The following is a 20,951-nucleotide window of genomic DNA, read 5'->3' as shown; positions in this document are numbered from 1 at the left end:
CTCTCCGGGGTCCCGCTCCTGCCCAGCACCTGGTTTAAGCTCCTTCTCTCCATCGCAAATCGTGGGCAGTGAAACATCACATGCTCTGGATCCTCCGGTATGCCATCGCATCTGGGACAGTTCGGAAAATCATCCAACCCAAAGCGATGCAGATACTGCCTGTAGCAACCACCGTGTCCCGTGAGGAACTGGGTAATGTGGTAGTTGGTATCCCCATGTTTTCGCTCAAGCCACACCCTAATGTTGGGAATGAGCCTGTGCGTCCACCGACCTTTCGCAGACTCGTCCCATCTGCGTTGCCAGAGATCAAGCGACTCTGACCTTGCCGCATTTCTACGCTGTGCATGCCCCTCCATATGTCTTGCATTGTACAGGACACTCATTTCTTTGGCCAGAATGTCAACCGGGATCATGCCTGCCACCACCAATACTGCCTCATCTGATGTGGTTCTAAAAGCACTGCAAACCCTCAAAGCCATCCGCCGGTAAACCGAGTTCACCTGCTTCCGTCTCTGAGAGTTTGCAAGCGCCTCCGCCCACACAGGCGACGAGTAGAGCAGGATGGAGCGCACCACTCCGGCTAGCACCAACCTCCGGCAATGTTTCGGCCCACCAATATTTGGCAACATTCTTGCAAGTGCCGTGGTGGTACTGGCTGCCTTTTGGCATGCATACTCTAGGTGCTCCCTAAAACTCAATTTGGTGTCAATTATTACCCCCAGGTATTTGATAGCCGGCTTTGATACGACCGTATGTCCACCGACCTCCACTTTTACAGTATTATTTTTCCTGCGTTTCGTTATCAAGACCGCTTCCGTTTTCGCGTCCGCCAAGGTCAGCCCAGCCTTTTCTAGCCAGGACTTTACCGCTCTCACTGTTTCCGTTGCGTAAACCTCCACATCTTCTGGGTGTTTTGCTGCAACAACCACAGCTAGGTCATCAGCAAAGCCGACAATCGTAGTCCCCTCTGGGACGGGAAGAGCATAGGCCTATGTATATGTCTATTAAATAGTATCGGCCTTTCGAACGGGTCCTCTACAATGGGCTGGTGCCGATCACAGAAAAGGAAGGTGAAGGTGAAATTAATAAGGTTTTGTTTAACACAAAACAACTAGATTAACTTCCGGAACATCTAGCCTAAATATAAGGGACTTGTGAATTCAAAACGGGACTCCTTTAAAACATACTCTGATGAACTGAAGTCGAAAGAGAGACTTCAAGGGTGTGCAGAACACTTTGAGATATTTGGGATAATAAAAAACTGAATGGTGCTTTCACAAACTTCAGAGTAAAGTCAGAGAACAGATGCTAAAATTGGGCAGAAGAGAATTAATATTTTCTATAAACTTTTCTGCATAGAAGTGTTGCAAGAGAAGCACGAATATTGCGATAGCGGTAGTTAGTAGCGAAGAAGCAAGATCTTTTGAGTATTTCAAAACCTCTGGGATGGATGGCATCCCGCGATTCTAAACGGGGGTATAGAGCATCTAGAGCGAGTTATAGGAAATATATTATTAATATAATCGTTGGCGCAACAATCCATGTTGGATCAGGGCCTTGAAGTGTGTTAGAGGACTTCATTCAAGACCGTAACGGTACACTAGGAGGCAATGTGGTCAGCATTGCGTTCGCCCGAGATTATTACCCTGAGTTGACTCAAGTACTCATTCACAGCTGAGTTGACTGGTATCCGACGTCAAATCACGATACAAATTCCACTGCCACCAGTGAGATTTGAACCGCGACCTTCCGTACGACAGCCTTGCGCTCTAACCACTCAGCTATCCGGACATATTATTCATGAGTTTTATTCTGTGTTAGGAACCTACCCTTTTGTGGAATGTTACAGCAGTCTTGATACCTTGGGATGGATGACTATTGAAACCCTAAGAACTTCAGACAAATCAATTTAACATCACCTTCGAGGATCAGGAAAACTTGACATTCCAGCCAAATGAAAATCAACATTCTTAACAGCGCGAGAAGCTATGTGAGCCAGTTCTTCATCCCTTAGTTTCCAAGGTAGAGATATAAAAGGGGCTTTTATTAGTGCGCCCTATTAAAAGTGTTATGATGTCAAAGATGTTTGCGTGCTGAAGTAGATGTTGACCACTAACTAACAACAAAAAGCTGCCCCAAAAGAGGTATGCTATTACAGCTTCTGCGATCAAAGAAATTTACCAATACACTCTCAATCTTATGCATATGATGCGGTTACGTTAGCTGTTGGTTGAGACCTCGGAACGGTGCGTAAAAACATACAATGCACTGTTGATTTAATTCATAGTTGGTACCTCAAGAAGATGAGAAGAATAACCCTTCAACTTTCCGAAGAAATGAAATATATGGAATTTATTCTAGATAAGAAGCTTCTTTGAAGCAAACATCATCATCATCAACTGGGCAACAACTGGTATCCGGCATAGGCCTGCCTTAGTAAGAAACTTCAGACGGTTTTGCACCAAGCTCCACCAATTCTATAGGCGCGAGCTAAAAGCTGTCTGGCATCCTGACCTACGTCAACGCTCCATCTGAGGCAGGATCTGCCACGTCTCCTTTTTCTGCCATATATATTGCTTTTCTACTGTACAGTAGATAGGAGAAATTTTCAACGGTCTCAAAATTATAGTCTCCTACCTTTATTGTTCTTGTTTGACCAGCGCAATTCGATGTTGTTCCTTCTTTGGTTTTTGACGCTGACGTTCCCACCATGTACTTCGTATTGCCCTCATTAATGTGTAGCCCAATATTTCGCGCCTGCTCGATCTGGATGAAGGTCGACTGTACATCTCGGGTTGTTCTTCCCATAATGTCAATATCGCTAGCGTAGGCTAATAGTTGGGTGGACATGAAGAGAATGGTGCCTCTTGCATTAACGTCTGCATCACGAATCACTTTTTCCAGGACCAGGTAAAAGAGGACGCATAATGGGACATCCCCTTGTCTTAGACCGTTGTTGATGTTGAAGTCTTTGAAAAGAAGGTGCAACTGATGGCCATATTCCGACAGTGTTTCCATCGCTTGCCGCAGAGAGAAAATCTGATCTGTTGCTGATTTGCCTGGAGTGAAGCTTGCTTGGTATGGGCTAATGATGTTCTGGGCGTTGGTCGCTTCCATATTTAACTAGTTCGGCTGTAAATCCATCGGCTCCGCGCGACTTATTATTTTTAAGTCGATGAACTGCACGTACTGTTTCGTCCTCAACGCATCGCTCCAATATGTCCATTCTATCTCGGCAGGATGAACATTGAGGTGTATAAGGCTTCATCCTGCTGACTTCTCGGAAAAACTTCGGCTCCAGATACAATTGCTTCTTGTACTTCTTGAGATCACAGATTTGTTGGTTCCTCTAAGCTTCCTTTTTCCGTCTATGAAGTCGCTTCTCCGCTCGCCGGAGTTCATGATAAGTCTCCGCGCGTGCCCGCGCCCTTTGAGAATACAACATTACTCGGTATGCAGCATTCTTCCGTTCCGTTGTTAGCTTATATTCATCGTCAAACCAGCCGTTCCGACTTTTTTTGAGACTGGGGAGAAGTACGTGTGTGTGGCCGTATAAATGATACGCTCTTAAGGTGGTTGTGAAGATCATTTGTTCATGCTTCATCTCCAGGACATATGTTAGCTGCTGTTATTGCGGCATCCATTTTCCCTTTATAGGTGTTAGCTGTGTTGTGGATGGCTTCCCTATTCACTATCACCTAATTGCTAGAGGGGATAGTAGGCAGTGTTCTAACTAGAGCTCGGAGCACAATGTTCTGACATTCATCAAGGCTGAGAGGAGGCAGCGTTCAATTAACACATGGTCAACTGGGTTGAAAGTGGTCCCGTCTGGAGAGGCCCATGTATGTTTGTTGACCGCTTTTCGCGCAAACCAGGTACTTCCAAAAACCATTACGTGTAATACTGTTAATTGGATAATCTGCAGTCCGTTATCATTGGTATCCTTATGTAAGCTATGGGAGCCGACGTATCACCCGAATCCCATACTTGACTGTTAGAATCTCCAAGTAAGATTTTGATATCATACTTGGGATAGGTTTCGAGGGTCTGCTTAACTGCCTCGTAGAAGGTATCCTTCTCCGACTTTGCGATCTACTCTGTAGGGGCGTGAACGTTAATGATGCTCATATTTCTAAATTTGCCTCATAAAACGCAGAGTACATAGTCTTTCGCTTATGTTTTCAAAGTTGATAACAAAAGGTTTCATTTTTTTGCTGACTAGGAAACCAACTCATGCGGGTTTGATATATGGGGTAGCGTCTCTTCTCCAGGAGTCTCTTGCAATGCTGTGACATCAGCCTTATATTGGGACAGGGTATGGCCAGTTGCTAAGCACAGTTGTAGCTGTAAAGAAGACGCCAGCTCCCAAAGCTTATGGGCTGTGTAGTCGGAGCCTCGACATGGGGATTTAGGTCTAATGAAAAAAGCGTGTTCACTGTAAGCTAGTCTCCCTGCAAGGAACTGTATGTCTGAGTATGAACGGTGCTGTGAGCACGACGTCTTCGGAAGAAGATATGTTCCAGGGCACTGATAGTGGACTGACTTTAGCAAGGTTGTGTGTTTCCAAACTATTTTAAAAGTGGACTATTTTGGTTCAAATCTCTAATTGTTGCACATTTCTTCCGGTTTTCCCATTTGCCACAGAAAAACGATTAACTTCAATTTAAATGCACATAATGAATTTATTAACTGTTAGGCGACATCCTAGTTTCTATGGATCACATACAATTGCAAGGTTCACGAAATATCCTTTGCTTCCGGTGCAAAATAATTGAAGTCGACATAAAAATTTATTATTGTTACTACATCACAATTTTCATAGCAGACTTTTCAGTTGAGCCAGCTCTCTGGGGTTGGCAAACATTCCAAAAAACATCCGGTGACATTTTATTTGTGCTCGGTGCTCACCGTGAGAACAGAAAATTTAAAACTAATGATCAGCGGAGTCCTTGATGTGCTTATCGAACATGTAGACGCCGAGACCTTCCCCGACACGCTTCAAATTGGTCACGTGGTCCGAGATTTCTTTGATGGCATCGACTTGTTCTTGGAGGAACTCCGTTTCCAAGAAGTCGCAAAAATTGGCATCCTTGAGATCGCTGGCTATTGCATGAATCTCGAGGAGACTCTGAAAGTTTTGATTTATGGGAGAGTTTGGGCGTTCTAGGCTTTATTGATACCAGAGTAATTGCTCACCTCATTGACTTTCTTTTCCAAATCCAGCGCGGCGCACATAGCATCCTCGGCCGTACTCCATTCACGCACTTCTGGCCGTTTTATATCTTCGAGGACGATCTTTCCGCCCCTTTTGTTCAAATACTTCATGAACTTCATAGCATGCTCGCGTTCCTCGTCGGAGGCCTTCTTGAAGTACCAATGCATGCCAGGCAGGGCGACGTCATCTCGATCGAAATGGTAAGCCTGCGTCACACCCAAACAGGACGTTCAGTTGGGAAATCGATTAATTGCAGTGACTATCGAAAAAGGACATACCATCGACAAATAAACATAACTGGCGTAGAGTTCCATGTTAATTTGACGGTTGATGGCCTCCTCGCACTCCTGCGGGAACCTCTGCCGAGCCAGGGAACTCATTAGGGAGGCGATCGAGAGCGGAAGTCGTACAAGACGCGGATTCAAGCCGGAACTGCGCTTCTTCGTGGGTGCCGAAAAATATGCAAACCTTCGGATGGGTATTTGTAATGCGGTGACACTAAACCTCCGCTACGTTTACAATGAAGAATTTGTTTACATTACTGAAGCACTCGAATTTGCTGATTTAAAAAATAGGAAAGTGCACGTACCATTGCCTGAGTTAGAGTCATCTAGGAAGTGGGAAAAATCACTTTTGGAAATTTAAGAAAATTAGAAAAGGCAAATTTTGTGTTATGTCACAGAGAAAAACGAAACAACAAAATGCGCATTAGATTTGGAATTGGACGGACGCACGGCGAATTGAAAACGGGTTGTTTACATTTCCGTAGGCGAACTCCGAAACATTCCGATTTACAACACGCTGTGAGGTTAAGGGATGACATTTGTTTTTGTTTATGAATTGAAAGGATAGCTGTTGACCTGCGACCGGGCCAGAGAACGAGGTGGTGGTGTTGGGTGTCATTTTCATGTTTTGTGTGTTCGCAATGTTTAGGAGAGCATGATAGTTTTGAAAAGTATTGTTTTTTTCGTTTTGTTTAACGTAGCGTGCTCAATTATTGCCGTGAATCACTGGGTGTTAAATGATAATGGACTGATAACGGCGAAGGTAAATATTGGAGACTTTGTTAGTACCTGATAATTAATAATGATTAAGGTAGGCGGTACAATAGTTGGATGTTATGCAGGAATTTGACACCGATTTGGCAAACGTTCATCAAGTTTTACATCTTTACGTCTGGCTTCGAAGTGAACCCAAAACCGAGCATGTAATTGCAATAATTGAGGCACGGGAGCATTCTGCTTAGAAAGTACTTTGAAATTTGGGCGGAGGAAGGTCTCAATTCTTATTCCAAAAGATTAAAGAATCACCGCAAATATGGACACAGCATAGGATGACGTCGCTGTAGGATATGGGTTAATTGTTGCCAAGTAATATGTCCTTTATCTCTCCTGTGCACGTTTTAACTGCATTTGTTACGAAGAGAGTACGGCGTTTTATCACCTTAGCACCAGCATGGTCACCAAGTCTGTCAACCTACCAAACTCCCCTAACATGTTTGCCAGTCGTGAACACCGACTGCGCGAGATAATATGGAAGCAGACGGCATGTGCTGCAGCTAACCCAAATGCTAGCAGTTCGACTCCCTGCGAGGACGCAGAGATTTTATCACGTGGCTTGACTCAATAGTCAACAAAACTAAACCCACCCGGGGTAAACTATTCCAATAGAAACGTGAAGTTTCGAGGCGGGAGTCCCAAAGGAGCTAAGCTGCTAGACGACTAGGAGGGGATGTAGTCATGAAAAAAAAATTAACACGCGCGGGATTAGCTCTGAGCCAATTCCGGCATCTACACGGCGAATGTTTCGCCTGCAGCGGCCCAACCCAACCTAATCTTTCGTCCCCGCTTCCAACATTATGAGAGCAACCCTAAGGGGGAGGGCTGACAATTTATTTGTTACAATATTGGTGCACACTGGTTTCTCCCGTTTATATTTTGATCAGTTGGACACAATTGTGCAGTAACTTTCATTTTTAAGGTTTTGCGTAAAACAAAACTATTAAAATCGTTTTGGAGGATGGAGGTGGAAGTCTTACAAAGGCACTGCCTCGCTAGGTTGCAGGAGTGTGTGGGATTCCCACCCAATAAAACCTTCCCCACTTTCTCCTTCTTTCTCCTTTCTTTACCGCGGAACCGCCGCAAAGCATTACTTCGCGGAGTGGACTGAGCTTGAGGGGACCAAATCTTCCATTGTTCGCGTCCTCTTTGCACGCTCCGCCTTTCCAAGTTCCTTCTGTATACTTTTGATTGGGAAGTTCATCGTACATCAGATTCCCTCCGACTTCAGCATTTCCCGAACGATGTTTTGCGGGCTTAGGTTGATTTTCAGGGAGTCTTTCAGGCTCCTCCTCTTTGAGTAAAATTCTGGACCGTGTAATATATCATGTTCCGGGTCCTCAGGTGTGCAACCACATTCAGAATAAAAGGGAGAATCATATAGCGTGAATTGGTGCAGATAGTTCCTGCAACCACCATGTTTTGATAGAAATTGCGTCAGATGGTAGTTAATCTCGCCATGTCGTCGTTGGATCCATTCCTCAATACAGGGAATCAAAGTATGGGTCCAGCGATCCCTTTGCGAGTCATCTCACCGTTGCTGCCGTACAGGCAGCGTGTCTCATTTGACACGCTGCGTCGCCTGACATTTTTCTGAACAACTCTGGCCACAAGTAACCTGTAACTGTATCTTGGACATCCAATGTTAAGCATCATCCGCGCCAATGATACGCTTGCATTTGCCGCTTCCACACAGGCATAGTTCAGTTGTCCCTTGAATTTGATTTTAGCGTCAATCATCTCCCCCAGGTATTTGATAACCGGTTTCGAAGTGATGATGTGACCACCAACACAAATATTAACCGCATTCCTCTTCTTATGGTTGGTAATCAAGACCGCCTCCATTTTTTGTTCCACGAGGTCAAGCTGAACCATCTCCAGCCACGCCTTTATTTCATTAATGGTTTCGTTAGCATACACTTCAACGTCTTCAGGTTGTTTCGCGACGACAACCACATCTAGATTATCTGCGAAACCGATTATCGTAGCCTCCTTTAGCAGGAGAAGTACAAGGACCCCATTGTACATAATGTTACACAGGAGAGGATTCAACAATGCCCTGTGGTACTCTTGCAGTGACGCTGTACTGCTTGGTTCCCTCATCCGTATCACACCAAAGTGTCCTCTCCGAAAGGTGACTTTCGAGGAGCTTAGTCAAATAACTAGGGACACCCATTGTAGCCAGTGTGTTTTTTATCCACTCCCAGCTAGCGGAATTGAACGGCACAACATGGCACAGTATTTATTAGATGACATCGCGTCTTGAGCTAGCTTCAAAACAACTTCACGGCGTAGATCGCTAAGTGGGCTTGTCGAAATCCAAGTTGCTGTTCCGATAGTCAATCATTATATTCAATGATAGAGAGCAGTCTATTGTAGATGGCCCTTTCGAGCATCTATTCGCGTCGATGAGGCAAATCGGGCGGTATGATGATGGCTGTCCTGGGTGCTTATTCAGCTTCGGGAGCAAAACTAATTTTTGCCTCTTCCACCGGTCGGGGAAAACTCCCTGTACCACGGGTGTTTTAAATATACTGACAAACCAGTCGGGTCTGGTTTTAGCAGCGAGTTTAAGAGCTCTATTGGGAGCAGCATTCAGATCGGGTGTCTTGTTATCACCGATTCTCCGGCAAATTTGTGCAAGTTCCTCCTCAGTTACCACAGGTATGGTGTAGACGTCCAATGTTTGCTTGTGTTGTTTGTGCTTCCCTTTATCCGGGGGGAAGAGCATCATCACGGTATCGAACAGAAGATGCGGGAAAGTCAGTTGTGGTGTTTGCCGCCACATCTTTTTCATAATCCCCCTGGACGCTGTTCCGCAGGAACTTTGATCTGCCACTGCACAAAGTTCCTTGAAGCATTATATCATAGCTTGCTGGTCCGTATAGCCTCTTTAAGCTTACCTCGAAGGTTCACATATACTTGCCGTTTCTTGTTGAAGTCCGGTCTTCCTCTAGATCATTAGCAGATCCTTCTAGCTCGAAAACATGCATCCCGCAACTCGACGATTTTTTCATTCCACCAATAGTTTGAGCGCATTTTTGCGAGGACTCCCCGCCTCGGTATAGCAGCGTCGCATGCTCTCGTTATGCCTCCCATCATTTGCTCTAACTTTTCTGTAGCCGCATCACTGGGATTGTAGCCTTCGAATGCCAACTCTATGATTTCAGCCTCTTCAAACTTTTTCACGGATCAGCCCTGGTTTCCAGCTCCCCGGGACCCCATATTGCCACTTGGCCCATATTCCATCTGGAGGAAAATTGCCTGATGGTCGCTATGAGTATAATGCTCACTGACAAACCATGCCATTCTCCTCGCCAATGTGATACTCACATATGTCAGATCGACTGTTGAGCCCGACCTTGTCCCATGAAAAGTGGAAACATTTCCCGTATTTGCAAGCATCAAGTCTAGCTCCGCAAAAGCCTCGAGCAGGGTACGGCCCCCGCTATAATCTTGGGGTTTCGATTTCTTGCATCCGAGACTAGCATACCTAGCATTCCTTCGAATTCTGCTATCGTCGCGCTTGGTGGGGCATAGCAACTATATATGTAGATACCAGCTATGGTTGCTCTGACGAATCCAACTCCTGGAAGCTCCATCACTTTTTGAATGGCTTGATTTCCACATGCTCATATGGCCGCCTTGTCAGTTACATCTGTAGTTCAGGCATCGCTCTTATTACGATAAGGCTCGTTGATTATGGCAGCTTCAATTCCCTTCTCATAGATGGTCTGCGAGAGAAGGTTTTGCGCTGCCTCGCAGTGGTTGAGGTTGAATTGTATCAACCTCATTTCTTTACTGCATTCAAGGCTCTTCTAAACACATCTGCTGCTGCCTGCAACGTGCCGACAGTCGACATCGTTTTCCCCTTTGCAAAGGATACATGCAGGCTTAGCGTTGCATTCCCTGAACATATGATCTTCGCCCCCACATTTTCTGCAACTTTTTGACCTGTCACAGTCACCGGTGCATTTCGCCGCAATGTGTCTTCTCACCCGCATTTTTCTCGGAGACGGTTATAGCGATTGTCACCAAATTTGGTGGAAAGGTAGGAACTGTGAACGCTCACGCATACAGTGAGTTATATCCTTTTACATGGAATTTAAGGGGGGTCCCCATACATGCAAAAGGGGGGTATAATTTTTTTTCACCAAATGTAATCACGTGGGCTATCAAATGAAAGGTCTCGATTAGTACTTTCCGAAGCCGAATTTTGACATTTGTTTGAAAGGTGGGGAGTGCGGGGGGTTGAAAGTGATCATTTCTTTAACGGACCCATTCTCGGAAACTACTACTACTTCGATATCCTGAAAAAGGAGAAATATTTGATTACATTTTAAAGACTTACTTCTATATTCTGAAAGAAGGAGAGTTTTTTATTAGTTTCTTAAATAAAGGGGAATAGCAATTACCTAGATTTGAGTTCAATCTAGTGTTTACCGGCTATTTGCTAATGAATAAGCTTTCGCAGGCGCCCAGTTGGTTAATTTTATGGCCGCATTCCACCATATGCTTAGCCACTAAGATTTTGCGGATTTTCGGAAGTACTTGATAGCCACATCTGCCTCTTTCATATGTGTCCTAAATCTAGATAAGAAAAACAAGTTGTTTATCGAAGATTCACAGAATGAGGAGGAGGGTGGAGAGCAGTGGGCCAGTACTTCTGCCGTCTTTTAACTTTCTTAAGAATATCACGGAGGTGTTCTTCATTATTGATTATTATTGGTTGCATTTAATCTCTTTGTGGAGCACAGCGTTTACCACACCTACGTGGCACGGTTCTTGACAATGTGCCTCAACTCCTTCCATGATCTTCTGAGAAGATTGCATCTACTCTATTATAGTATGGATTTGTTGAGATAGTTTCCAAAGTTTGGACAAAACAGTGAAATGTACAAATTGTTGGACGCCCTTAATGTGCTGTCAGTTAAAGTAAATAGGAAAAGTGCGATGTCGTCAGGCTGAGAATCTTGGTTTTATTGGTGTTTATCTATATACAAAATGAAATGGTGCTAATGTAGTCGGTGGAAGGGGATCCAGAGCGAAACCGACTTGTTCTCTCTCGATCAAGCTTTTGAGATGTTCTTTGATGAGTTCCAGGATGATTTTAGATTATATCTTGCGTCAACTGGAAGCACGCAAATACTCCTCTACTTGTCGAGCTCAAAATAGGTATCCTTTTCCGCAATCTTAAGCATCCCCTTCTTCCATTCGCTGGGAACCCAAGATGTACGAATAAGTTTAAGTAGCAATTCTGCAGAGACACAGTGGCTGCCTGCAAAATTTCCAAAGGGAAACTATCAAGGTCGGCGGTCTTACTTCGTTTGGGTCTGTGAATGGCAAAGATAATTTCGCGTCCGTTTTAAGGAGGAGTCCATATCTGCATACTACAATGGCTTGCCATATCATCCATCTACAAGATGTGGAATTTCATCGGATACAATATGAGAGTGGTAAAGTGCTCCTTTTGTCACAGCGCATTCTACGATGCACTTTCACGGTAACGGAACTCCAGGGTCTCGCGGTTACCCCACTTGCAACTATCAAAAAGGTATTGCTCCTTACATTCATTAATCCGTCCCGTTTATGCAGTCGGCCAGGTCTTGCAACGTGCAATCCACGCCAGAGATAAAAACAGTTCTAACGGCGCCCCAGTGCTTATTAATATTCTCGGCCGAGTCGTTTAGAATTTGCATCCTTTGTGCTGTAAGAAAATGTTCCTACTGCTGGACGACAATCGGCCGAGTATTGAATCTAGGGTCGACGCTCTGTTCCCCTGTGAGCAGATGCAGTAGCGACACACAAGTTAAGGTAAGCAAGCGACCATCAGATGATGGTTCCTTTCGAGGTCGATGGCACATTCTTGCCATTGATGATTGCGCCGTATTTATTGCTACAAATGGCGCATTGGGAGGGGCAGTTAGCTAGCTATTAATAATAGACGTCAGTAACTGTTTGCATATTACCGGGAACTTCAAAACATCGTATCAGGCAAAAACAGAATGCCTGATTATTAGGATTCAAAAGATTAAATTTCAATATTGTTTGTTACTCTGGTATATGACTCTTTGTATTTATATGTATATTGCGGGAATTTGTTTTGTTCCTCCAATTGAAGGATGCATTTCATTCTTTCAAGTAGTAGGCAACTGTTCAGTCTACGTTGTTGGGTCTTACTGTGTTACAGTATAGTGTTGTTTTTTAACTTAAAATAGATAAATAATATTATGAGTGGCTCGGTATATGTATTAGAAAGTAATAATTTATATATTTTTTTGTACACAGATCGATTCGCCATTTTATATGCGAGAACCCCAAAACCTAGCTACATTCCTCGATCAAATAAAGCATCATGAAATCGTTGAAAGCACACATTTGGAACTATTGCGCCAAAAAGAGTTGATGGTTGAACAAATCATCCAATCTGTACGGTTTGGAATAGAGACAATAGAACAAGCAAAATGTTCTGCAAAATTTGATGACCCCGACAATATATTGAGCCATACCCGATTAACGCGAAACTATTTGAATCGGTTCAACAAAAATGCAAAGTATGAACTACTGGTAAAACCCCAATTACCGTACTGTGAACAGTTCCTTGAATTTAACATTGGAATGTGTTGCTTTGATCATCTTCCAAGTTTGGGGAATTCACGATTGCTAGAAATTTCTCCAGAGGATGATATGAAAGATGAAGAGTTGGAAATTGACAATGACTATTTTCTCTCGGATATTGTAGCAGGGTTGAAAAAGAATCCAAATTCATGGAAACATCATGCTCTTGCTTCCTACTATTGGCGAATGAAAGGCAATGCGCATCAGGCTGTGGAGTGTGCACGTCGAGCGATTTTGTTGGCTCCGCGAGAATTCAAAGATGTTCCTCTTTTGAGCTTAGGGACAATATTGACCCGGGCTGAACAGTTCAACGATGCTGATATTGTCCTTAGTGCGGCTGTTGATCATGCCCCTCACATTGCAGAGAATCATTTGGCATTGGGAATCACTTTAGCCATGTCATATAATTTTAATAGATCTATTGAACATTTAGAAACTGCTGAGAAAGTGGATCCATCGTATTCACACAAGATTAGTAATCTTAAAAATTTTGTTATGTGCCTAAATAAATTGAACAGGAATTCCGAGAAAATTGACGGGTGAGTTGTGATGCCTATTAAGTGAGACATATGAGAAATATATGATATTTTGTTTTGCAGATTTATTGAATATTTCAAGAAGGAAGTAAGTGGGTTGCGGTCGATGAAAGCTAAGATATTTGCTAGCCACGAAAAGCTTCTCCAGCAGCAGGTATGTACGTTGAACGCGTAGTATATAGTATTATATATGTACAGTCGGATGTTGCTCATTCAAAGCAAAAGGAATCAATACCCAAATCTATATTTTTTTCCATTAGAAAATATTTAAAGTCCATAAAAGGCTTCTTATTATTATTCATTTGTAAACCCCAACCAAAATGGACCAAATCTGCGTTGATTACTTACATTTTCTTCTAAAATTACGGTTTTCAGGTACCATTAGGAGCACGCTATGTTGATATGGACAAAGCGAATGGACCATTCACCCATCGGGGACAATATTGCAGTACACGTACTTTGGCCGGCAACGATGAGCCAGTGTTATTTTGTGATTTTTATTCAGAAATTCAAATGCGACTAGAAAGTTATGACGTTGATATAGAAGCATTAGAACAAGAAATAAATGCAAATAGTGAGGCTATAAAGGAACGACTAACTATGGAACTCCATTCACAACTAAATTTCCAAAGATTGAAGACTAAACCTAGCCGTGACTAGGGGCTGTGTTGAACCAAGTTTTTAATGTGTCATTGTCTACATAGTAAATGGCATTTATCATACATTCTTTCGACTATATTTCAATGTGTCTATTTTAAGCGTCTTTTTTTATGAGAATAAACATTTTTTTAAATAAGGAAATCATTGTTTAGTTGGTGATGCAAATGTTACATTTTCTGAAAGCAATTGTGGCAAGCATGATAATAATTCGAGTCAACTAAATTTTGTGCAGACATGTGGTGCTAAATGTGTTCCTAATGTAAAGTGCTACTTTCGAATGGCTCAGCGATTGGAGCGCTAGGCTGTTGTAGCGGTCTCATTGGTAGTAGAGGGATTTGTATCGTGACTGGATTTCGGATATCATTCTTCTCTTTCTGCTGATTGTTCCAAAGCTAACAGGCCTTCTGTAGTGCCCGCGGTTCTTGCCAGCACCAAAAGTTTCCTATACTCATCTCATTCTGCTTCATTGTATCTATCAAGAATATGTAAATATTCCTCACTTATGTCTGTCCTTCACCCAATGCATCTATGATATTTTTATTTTTGCCCTGAATTAATTTCTTCAGCTACATTTAATTACCATTCAAACTTTATAATTTCCTCTCTTTATATCATCAACTTCCAGGCCGCCCATGTTAACTAAGCCAGAGTGAAACTGTAAAAAGCTATCAGAGAATTCGGTATTCCGACTAGACTAGACTGACTAGGCTGATCCCGATCAATATGTAACGCCAGATAAAAGCAGCGGGATCCCTTTCGAGACCCTACATCATCAACCACAGTGTAGGACAAGAGGATGGTTATCATGCATCCTTTTTGGCTTGATTCTGGAAAAAGTAATCCTTTATGCTGACGTAAATGCGAGAGGTACCATCCTCTTCAACTACTGGTTTATGCTGACGATATCGACATGGTAAGAACAACCCGAGGTGTGCAAAATACCTTCATCCAGATCGAGCGGGCGGTGATCAATGGGAGATCTAGGGTTGCACATTAATGACGGCAAAGAGGGCAACGTCAGCACCAAAAAAGAAAGAAGTAGCAGCATTAAATAGCACTGATCAATTAAGAACAAGATGAGAACAAAGTTAGGAGAATACAACTTTGAAACCGTTGATAATTTTTCTTATCTATGGTCGAAAATCACAAACGATAATAGCTATAACGACGAGCTCTGCGCACGGTTGTTGACAGAAAATAGACCTATTTCAATCTATTCCGTTCAAAGCGTCTCACCATAAGGCCAAAGTTCTTACTGTACTCATTGGCAGTCTTCTTGTATTCTTCGGAGATTTATGTTCACAGCAAGAAAAATTGCGAACTCTTAGCCACGTTTGGGAAGCGAATCCCCTGAAGAATTTTTGGCTCCCTACATGCGGAAGGACAATTCTGTAATGTATATTACGACGAAATTTATGAGCGATACCACGATCGTTTGGTTGTGGATAAAATCTGGCTAAAAAGATTGTGATGAGCGGCACACTTAATTCGTATAGGTGAGGATGATCCAGTCCGAAAAGTCTGCAAGGGCAATATCTATGGTAGGAAAACAAGACGTGACAGACTGCCGCAGATGGACACCAGACAGCTTTTAGGGATATCAAATTGGTGGCACTCGGTGCAAAATCTGGATGTCTGGAGATGAATATTAAGGCAAGTTTAGACCGGATACCGGTTCACGTTTTCTTAAAAACTTCCTTCCCTGTTCCTTATCTATAGAAAGTATAGTTGTTGTGAAGTTATTTTATTTAATCTTTTCTCACGACAGCAATTTTAATTCCTATTTATATATCCTGGTGGAATGGAATTGAGGATGTCGGTTTTTTTGATAATAGCTTGTGCATTCACATGGTTCTCGGGGCGGGAGAACTCCAGGTTTCCAGTTATATATGGTTTAGTTTCTTCTTATTCTTGAGTTTTTGTCCCATTCACAAGGGGGTTCGGTTCGTCTTGTGCCATTTTGCTCTGTTATAGGCCTGATCTAGATGGAGTCGTGAGCCTCTCATCTCACCATTGGTCGTTTCCCGTCGACTTCGATGTCCAGATTATTCTTGGCAAATGAGTTGTTGTCAGCGCAAATTACGTGCCCATGCAATCAAGAAAACGCCTTTCTGGTAATTTTTTCACGATCGGTGGAACCGCATATCGATCGCGGAGTCTTAATTTCTGTAGCCTTTACTCGAGGAGATTGCTACTAGTGTCAAGATTATCTTAGTCAAAGCGTAATCTAGTTTTTTGGCGCTGACACCGATTACCTTAGGGTGCCTTTGTGGAATCTTTCGTGTGGACGCTACACAGGCTTGTAACTGTGCGGTACCTTGCTCATGGAAATTTAGGCTTTTTCGTCATATATCAGTGGCGTGTTTCCGTTGTCAAAAGGTTTAAAGGGTTGTTCCGTACAAGGATGTCAGTTTTTGATAGTCTAATGTTTTCTTCTGCCTACAGAAGTCAGGTAAAACGGTGAAATGTTGAGCTATTGCTGTGCGTTAAGGCACATGATTGATGTCATTCCCAAAATAATTTCACTTCTTCTTTAGTCTTTGTCTCGTTCAGAAAAGGGTATAATGCTGTGGTGCTGGTCTTGAAGCATTTGTTGCCTTATCTCAATGCTAGAATAGAAGGGGGATAATTTTCGCCCTGTGTTTAGGTTCTCCCCCTACAACCCTATGGTAGGTCTTTTCCAGTCAATGAGTCCGGACATCCAAGGCTGCGTTATGCGTCTGGAGAATTTCCTGCAGCTCCACGTCTCTTCGTTGTGTGCATTTGAGCTTTTCTATAGTGATAATGGCTGTGTGTATGCGACATCGCTGCGATGTTTTATTTTCAGGAGCATGTTGTGAATTGTCTTATGTATCTCAATTGGTAGGCTTGAGGAGGTGGACACCTTTGCTTGCGTTCCTTCTTTTTATCAAGAACTGACCAATCGGCTTGTGATCTATGTAAATATCATTGAGAACATATTCCACCTACGTTGGAATGAATTTAAAATATTAAAAACGTCAACAATAGTCATTATTTAGTTTCAAATAAACCCAATTTTATTTTTTTTTTTATAGGGGAATGGTTTTTCTGTTAGAGAAAAATTGAAAGGATTTTATTCAATTACTCTGTGTATGCCGTAGCACCGTCCCTCTGGAAGTATAGATTTCCTACATCCATTTCGTTGAGTTTTGACAGAAAAACTCCTAAATAATGCAGACATAATGGTCAAAATTCAATGAAAGCCCCTACTACCTTTACACTTCGTGGCAGGAATTCGATTAAACGCTGGACTTATTCGGTTGAAATGTTTTTCCATTATTCGAGACGACGTTCATTTCTTCATCGAAATAATCCCGCACACTTTATGTTTTGGGTCATACTTTGTATATTACAATTAGATATTTGACGTCGGATACTAGTCGACTTAGATGTGAGTGAGTCAAATCAGGCGAGCGTAATGCTGACCACATTGCTTCCTACAGGGTACGTTACGTCTTGAAAGAAGTATTCTAACACACTTCAAGGCTCTGATCCAATTGGATTGTTGCGCCAACGATTATTATTATTATTCATATTTTGGATATTTGTCAAATACCTAATTTCTCTGCGCTGGCATCTAGTTTTTTTTTTTAAAATATCGATGTTCATATTCGCCACCATATTCCTCTCCACGGATACCAAAATAACCCACGCCCGTTCCGCAATAGTTCCATGCTTTAACACAATTGCAATTCACGTATTGCACGATATAAAACTTGTGATATGACTGTTACGGAGCGGACGGCGTTAATTAGGGATTCGTAGAGGGGAATATAGATGCGAATATGTACATCGATATTTTAAAAAAATCTCCAAGTTAGCGCAGAGAAATTGAGTATTTGTCAAACATTCAAGATATGCCAAGGCAACCCCCAACAATAAAGCGTGAAAAACACGTATGAGGTAGTATTTAATTTTCCAAAGCTATTCGAAACCTTCCCATAATCATGGATAACGATACTATTGGGAACCAGCGGGATTATGTCGATAGACTTCATGAAGGTCCAATTTCGTGCAAAAAATGCTTGATGGAACGTCTTCTGGAATAATAGAAAAAACTCCAGCGGTATATGTCCAACGTTTGGTCGACTCCACGCCACGCAGAGTGAAAGCTGTATATGAAAATTCTCTATACGAAGTATTAACAAGTTTTTTTTATGTTTAATGCTATTACTATGATTTTTCTTTCTTTGTCCTGTCCTGTCTTGCCTACGGAGATACAGGTTCCTTTGTAATTCGCCCTCAGAAAAGGTTTTATTTTATTTTTTTTTATTAATTTTCTATTCAACAGACTGTACGTTACGTTCTTGTTTAAAAAAAAATAACTGCATACATCTCCTTTTGCCCCCTTCAGAACATTATATATATCATATTCTCTTATGATGGTGCCAAGATATTTTGCTCATTGAATAAATTTTCATTTGGGGAGACAATTAAGCCAAAAACATTTCTCAAATCAGTTTGTAGAGTTTGCTTTGATCCGAAGGTGAAATAAAATTAATCGAAAGTAAAAATAAAACTGAAGAAACGAAAAACAGAAAAATGGTTTGAGCTCCTACCAGAGGATAATCGATTCGGCAGCCTATATAACAATGAAGTTTATGAGGAAGGTGGTGTATCAAATCGAAGTTAATAGCCTGTGGTGAGCGGGTTACCTAATACGTATGGGTGAACATGATCCAGCCCGAAAAGTCTATAAGAGCAGACTTTTTTTCAGATGTAGCGCTATCGTAGGTCAGGACGCCAGACAGCTTTTAGGGACATCGAGTTACTGAACTTCGACGCAAAACCCCAATGTCTGGAATTCCTCACTAAGGCCACCAAAATTAGCTTCCTTGAAAGTACAAAAATATTATCTTCGATGCACAAGAAATTATTCGGCTAAAAAATTCCAAGTAAATGTAATTCAATATTATGCACTTGTGCAAACATACCGTCAGCAATATTGCATTATAAAAACGATGCACAAAAATCGTCTGTTGATCGGTACTTGACCAGGAATGTGACTCTAAGTGAAATAATAGTGCTTGATTTAGAAAATGCAAAGAAAACATTTTAACGAAGAAAGATAACAAAAAGTGGTCGCTGTTAACACCGCCACGACATAACTTGCTGAATTCGAAAAATATTTTTGGTAGAAGTGATGCCCCAATGTTTAAAAAAGTCAATTTTCAGGAAAACGCATTTAACGATAAAGTATGGCATAAAATATGATTGCAGAAACTTTCGATTAAATTTGCAATGCCAAGGCCGTAGAGTTTTTCTTCCTCCTTTAAGAAAATGTTTTCGCTTGGCTGCATTTTCCTCTATTGAATCCTGGCCCGCTTTGCAACATCACTGATTCTACGCTTGGCTCATCTGATGAGTTTCAAAATAACACAAAATAATCCCCAATGCGTCCATGACTTGTAAAATGGACAAAAATACTTCGTCGAAGATCATTACTCCTAAATGGATAGCAATTTTAACCACACGTTTGCCCGAGTGCAAATGTTTTGGAGTCAAAATGCAAACAAGGTTTTGAGGTACTCGTTGCTGTTTTGAGCATCTTTCTAATAAACTATCAGAAAACAGATTCTGGTATGTCGATTTCATCAACTGTAGAGTCTGGGATGGATGGGAATTCTGTCATGCTTAAAACTTGTGAAAGTCCGTTGGTCCCCGGCCTGACGCCACATGATGACTGGAACGGTCGCATGCCACTAAGCGCTCGAAAAGAACTCAGGGGTCCATATTCCTCTTCTGAAATACGTGCTTTCCACGAAACCTTTTTATGGCGTATCCTTAACATAATCTACTTTCAAAATATGCTGTAGGTAAATATTACTATGTGCGATACTATCCTCTGCAATTTGTTATGCCTAGAATGAACTTAAGGGATATTTTCCAGCCAATTCTATTATTAAATTTATTTATCGAATGGAATATATTTTTAAGCCTAGATTTTATATAACCGCATCACCCTAAAATTTTTGAGTTCGGTAGCTTCCGAAAATGAGTCCTGTCTCACTTTAGGTTTGCACACTTTAACTCCTTTCTCGCCCCTTTCGCAACTAACGTTAAAGCCGAAAACTGCTTGTAAAAGTACAATATTAATTGATTCCTATTATTTGACAACTCACACAGGTTCATTAAGAGAAAAATTCCTTAAATTGGCCCTTTAGATATCTAGTGAGGGTGCCTTTAATACCCCCAAATTTATATCACTCATTGTATCCGAGGGATTCAATAGTTCCCATACGTCCACTTAATTTGGTTTGAAACGTTGTAGTCATTTGGAGAAAAGTGCGTGTAACAGACAGACAGACCTTTAAACTAGCGAAGAAATGACTGTGGACGAGACGTAAGAGGTTAGCGAACTTGGCAATCTATTCACATATACAGTCGAACCTGGATATAAGGAATTGCAAGGGAAACTCACTTAAATTCCTTATAAACAAGTTTTCCATTTATCCAGTTTTCCTTATACAGAGGCTTTCAGCAAAAAATTCCTTTTATCCAGGTTTTTGAATAAACAAAAAATTTCAAAACGTGTCACAATAGAAAATTGCACGATTCTAAGAAAAAAAAAAGACCTTCCCTTTTTGTCGTTCAGGGGAAAATTCCATATATAGAGGTCATGACAACTGAATAACATAAAAATTTCCATTTATAGAGGCTCCGGAAAAAAAATGAATTCCTTATAAAGAGGTTTTCTATTCCATATATAGAAGTTCGAAAAATTGAAAAATGTTATTTTTTCTTTGAAAATTGAAGGTGCACGAAAAAATGTTCCATTTAAAGAAGTTTTCCTTATATCCAAGTTCCTTATATCCAGGTTCGACTGTAGTACACTGATTAGTT

The 20,951-nt window shown here is 41.8% G+C and overlaps 2 protein-coding genes across 2 annotated transcripts; one reads left to right on the top strand and one right to left on the bottom strand.

Moving 5' to 3' along the window:
• Positions 1 to 4,660: 4,660 nt before the first annotated feature.
• LOC119657172 (soma ferritin) lies at positions 4,661 to 5,965 on the bottom strand. Its single transcript, XM_038063959.1, has 4 exons — positions 5,805 to 5,965; positions 5,494 to 5,724; positions 5,197 to 5,421; positions 4,661 to 5,128 (listed from the first exon to the last, which is right to left on the bottom strand). The coding sequence occupies exons 1-4, from the start codon at positions 5,823 to 5,825 to the stop codon at positions 4,931 to 4,933; spliced, it is 675 nt and encodes a 224-aa protein (XP_037919887.1). The 5' UTR covers positions 5,826 to 5,965; the 3' UTR covers positions 4,661 to 4,930.
• A 40-nt stretch (positions 5,966 to 6,005) lies between these two features.
• On the top strand, positions 6,006 to 14,228 carry LOC119657171 (tetratricopeptide repeat protein 17). Its single transcript, XM_038063958.1, has 4 exons — positions 6,006 to 6,262; positions 12,562 to 13,430; positions 13,491 to 13,581; positions 13,803 to 14,228. The coding sequence occupies exons 1-4, from the start codon at positions 6,155 to 6,157 to the stop codon at positions 14,085 to 14,087; spliced, it is 1,353 nt and encodes a 450-aa protein (XP_037919886.1). The 5' UTR covers positions 6,006 to 6,154; the 3' UTR covers positions 14,088 to 14,228.
• Positions 14,229 to 20,951: the final 6,723 nt, after the last annotated feature.

This window comes from Hermetia illucens, chromosome 5 (assembly GCF_905115235.1).
Source record: "Hermetia illucens chromosome 5, iHerIll2.2.curated.20191125, whole genome shotgun sequence".
NCBI classification, from domain to species: domain Eukaryota; kingdom Metazoa; phylum Arthropoda; class Insecta; order Diptera; family Stratiomyidae; genus Hermetia; species Hermetia illucens.
The sequence above is the reverse complement of the archived record's forward strand: the minus strand, read 5'-3'. Positions and strand labels throughout refer to the sequence as shown.

What these genes read in the sequence shown, in the direction of transcription:
- LOC119657172 (XM_038063959.1), bottom strand. Translation starts at nt 5,825, where the DNA reads ATGACTCTAACTCAGGCAATG. An exon ending in GTTATGTTTATTTGTCGATG is followed by an intron (nt 5,422 to 5,493) that starts GTATGTCCTTTT and finishes GGTGTGACGCAG; the next exon opens with GCTTACCATTTCGATCGAGA. An exon ending in TGGAAAAGAAAGTCAATGAG is followed by an intron (nt 5,129 to 5,196) that starts GTGAGCAATTAC and finishes CAAAACTTTCAG; the next exon opens with AGTCTCCTCGAGATTCATGC.
- LOC119657171 (XM_038063958.1), top strand. Translation starts at nt 6,155, where the DNA reads ATGATAGTTTTGAAAAGTATTGTTTTTTTCGTTTTGTTTAACGTAGCG. An exon ending in ATGGACTGATAACGGCGAAG is followed by an intron (nt 6,263 to 12,561) that starts GTAAATATTGGA and finishes TTTTGTACACAG; the next exon opens with ATCGATTCGCCATTTTATAT. An exon ending in AAAAGCTTCTCCAGCAGCAG is followed by an intron (nt 13,582 to 13,802) that starts GTATGTACGTTG and finishes TACGGTTTTCAG; the next exon opens with GTACCATTAGGAGCACGCTA.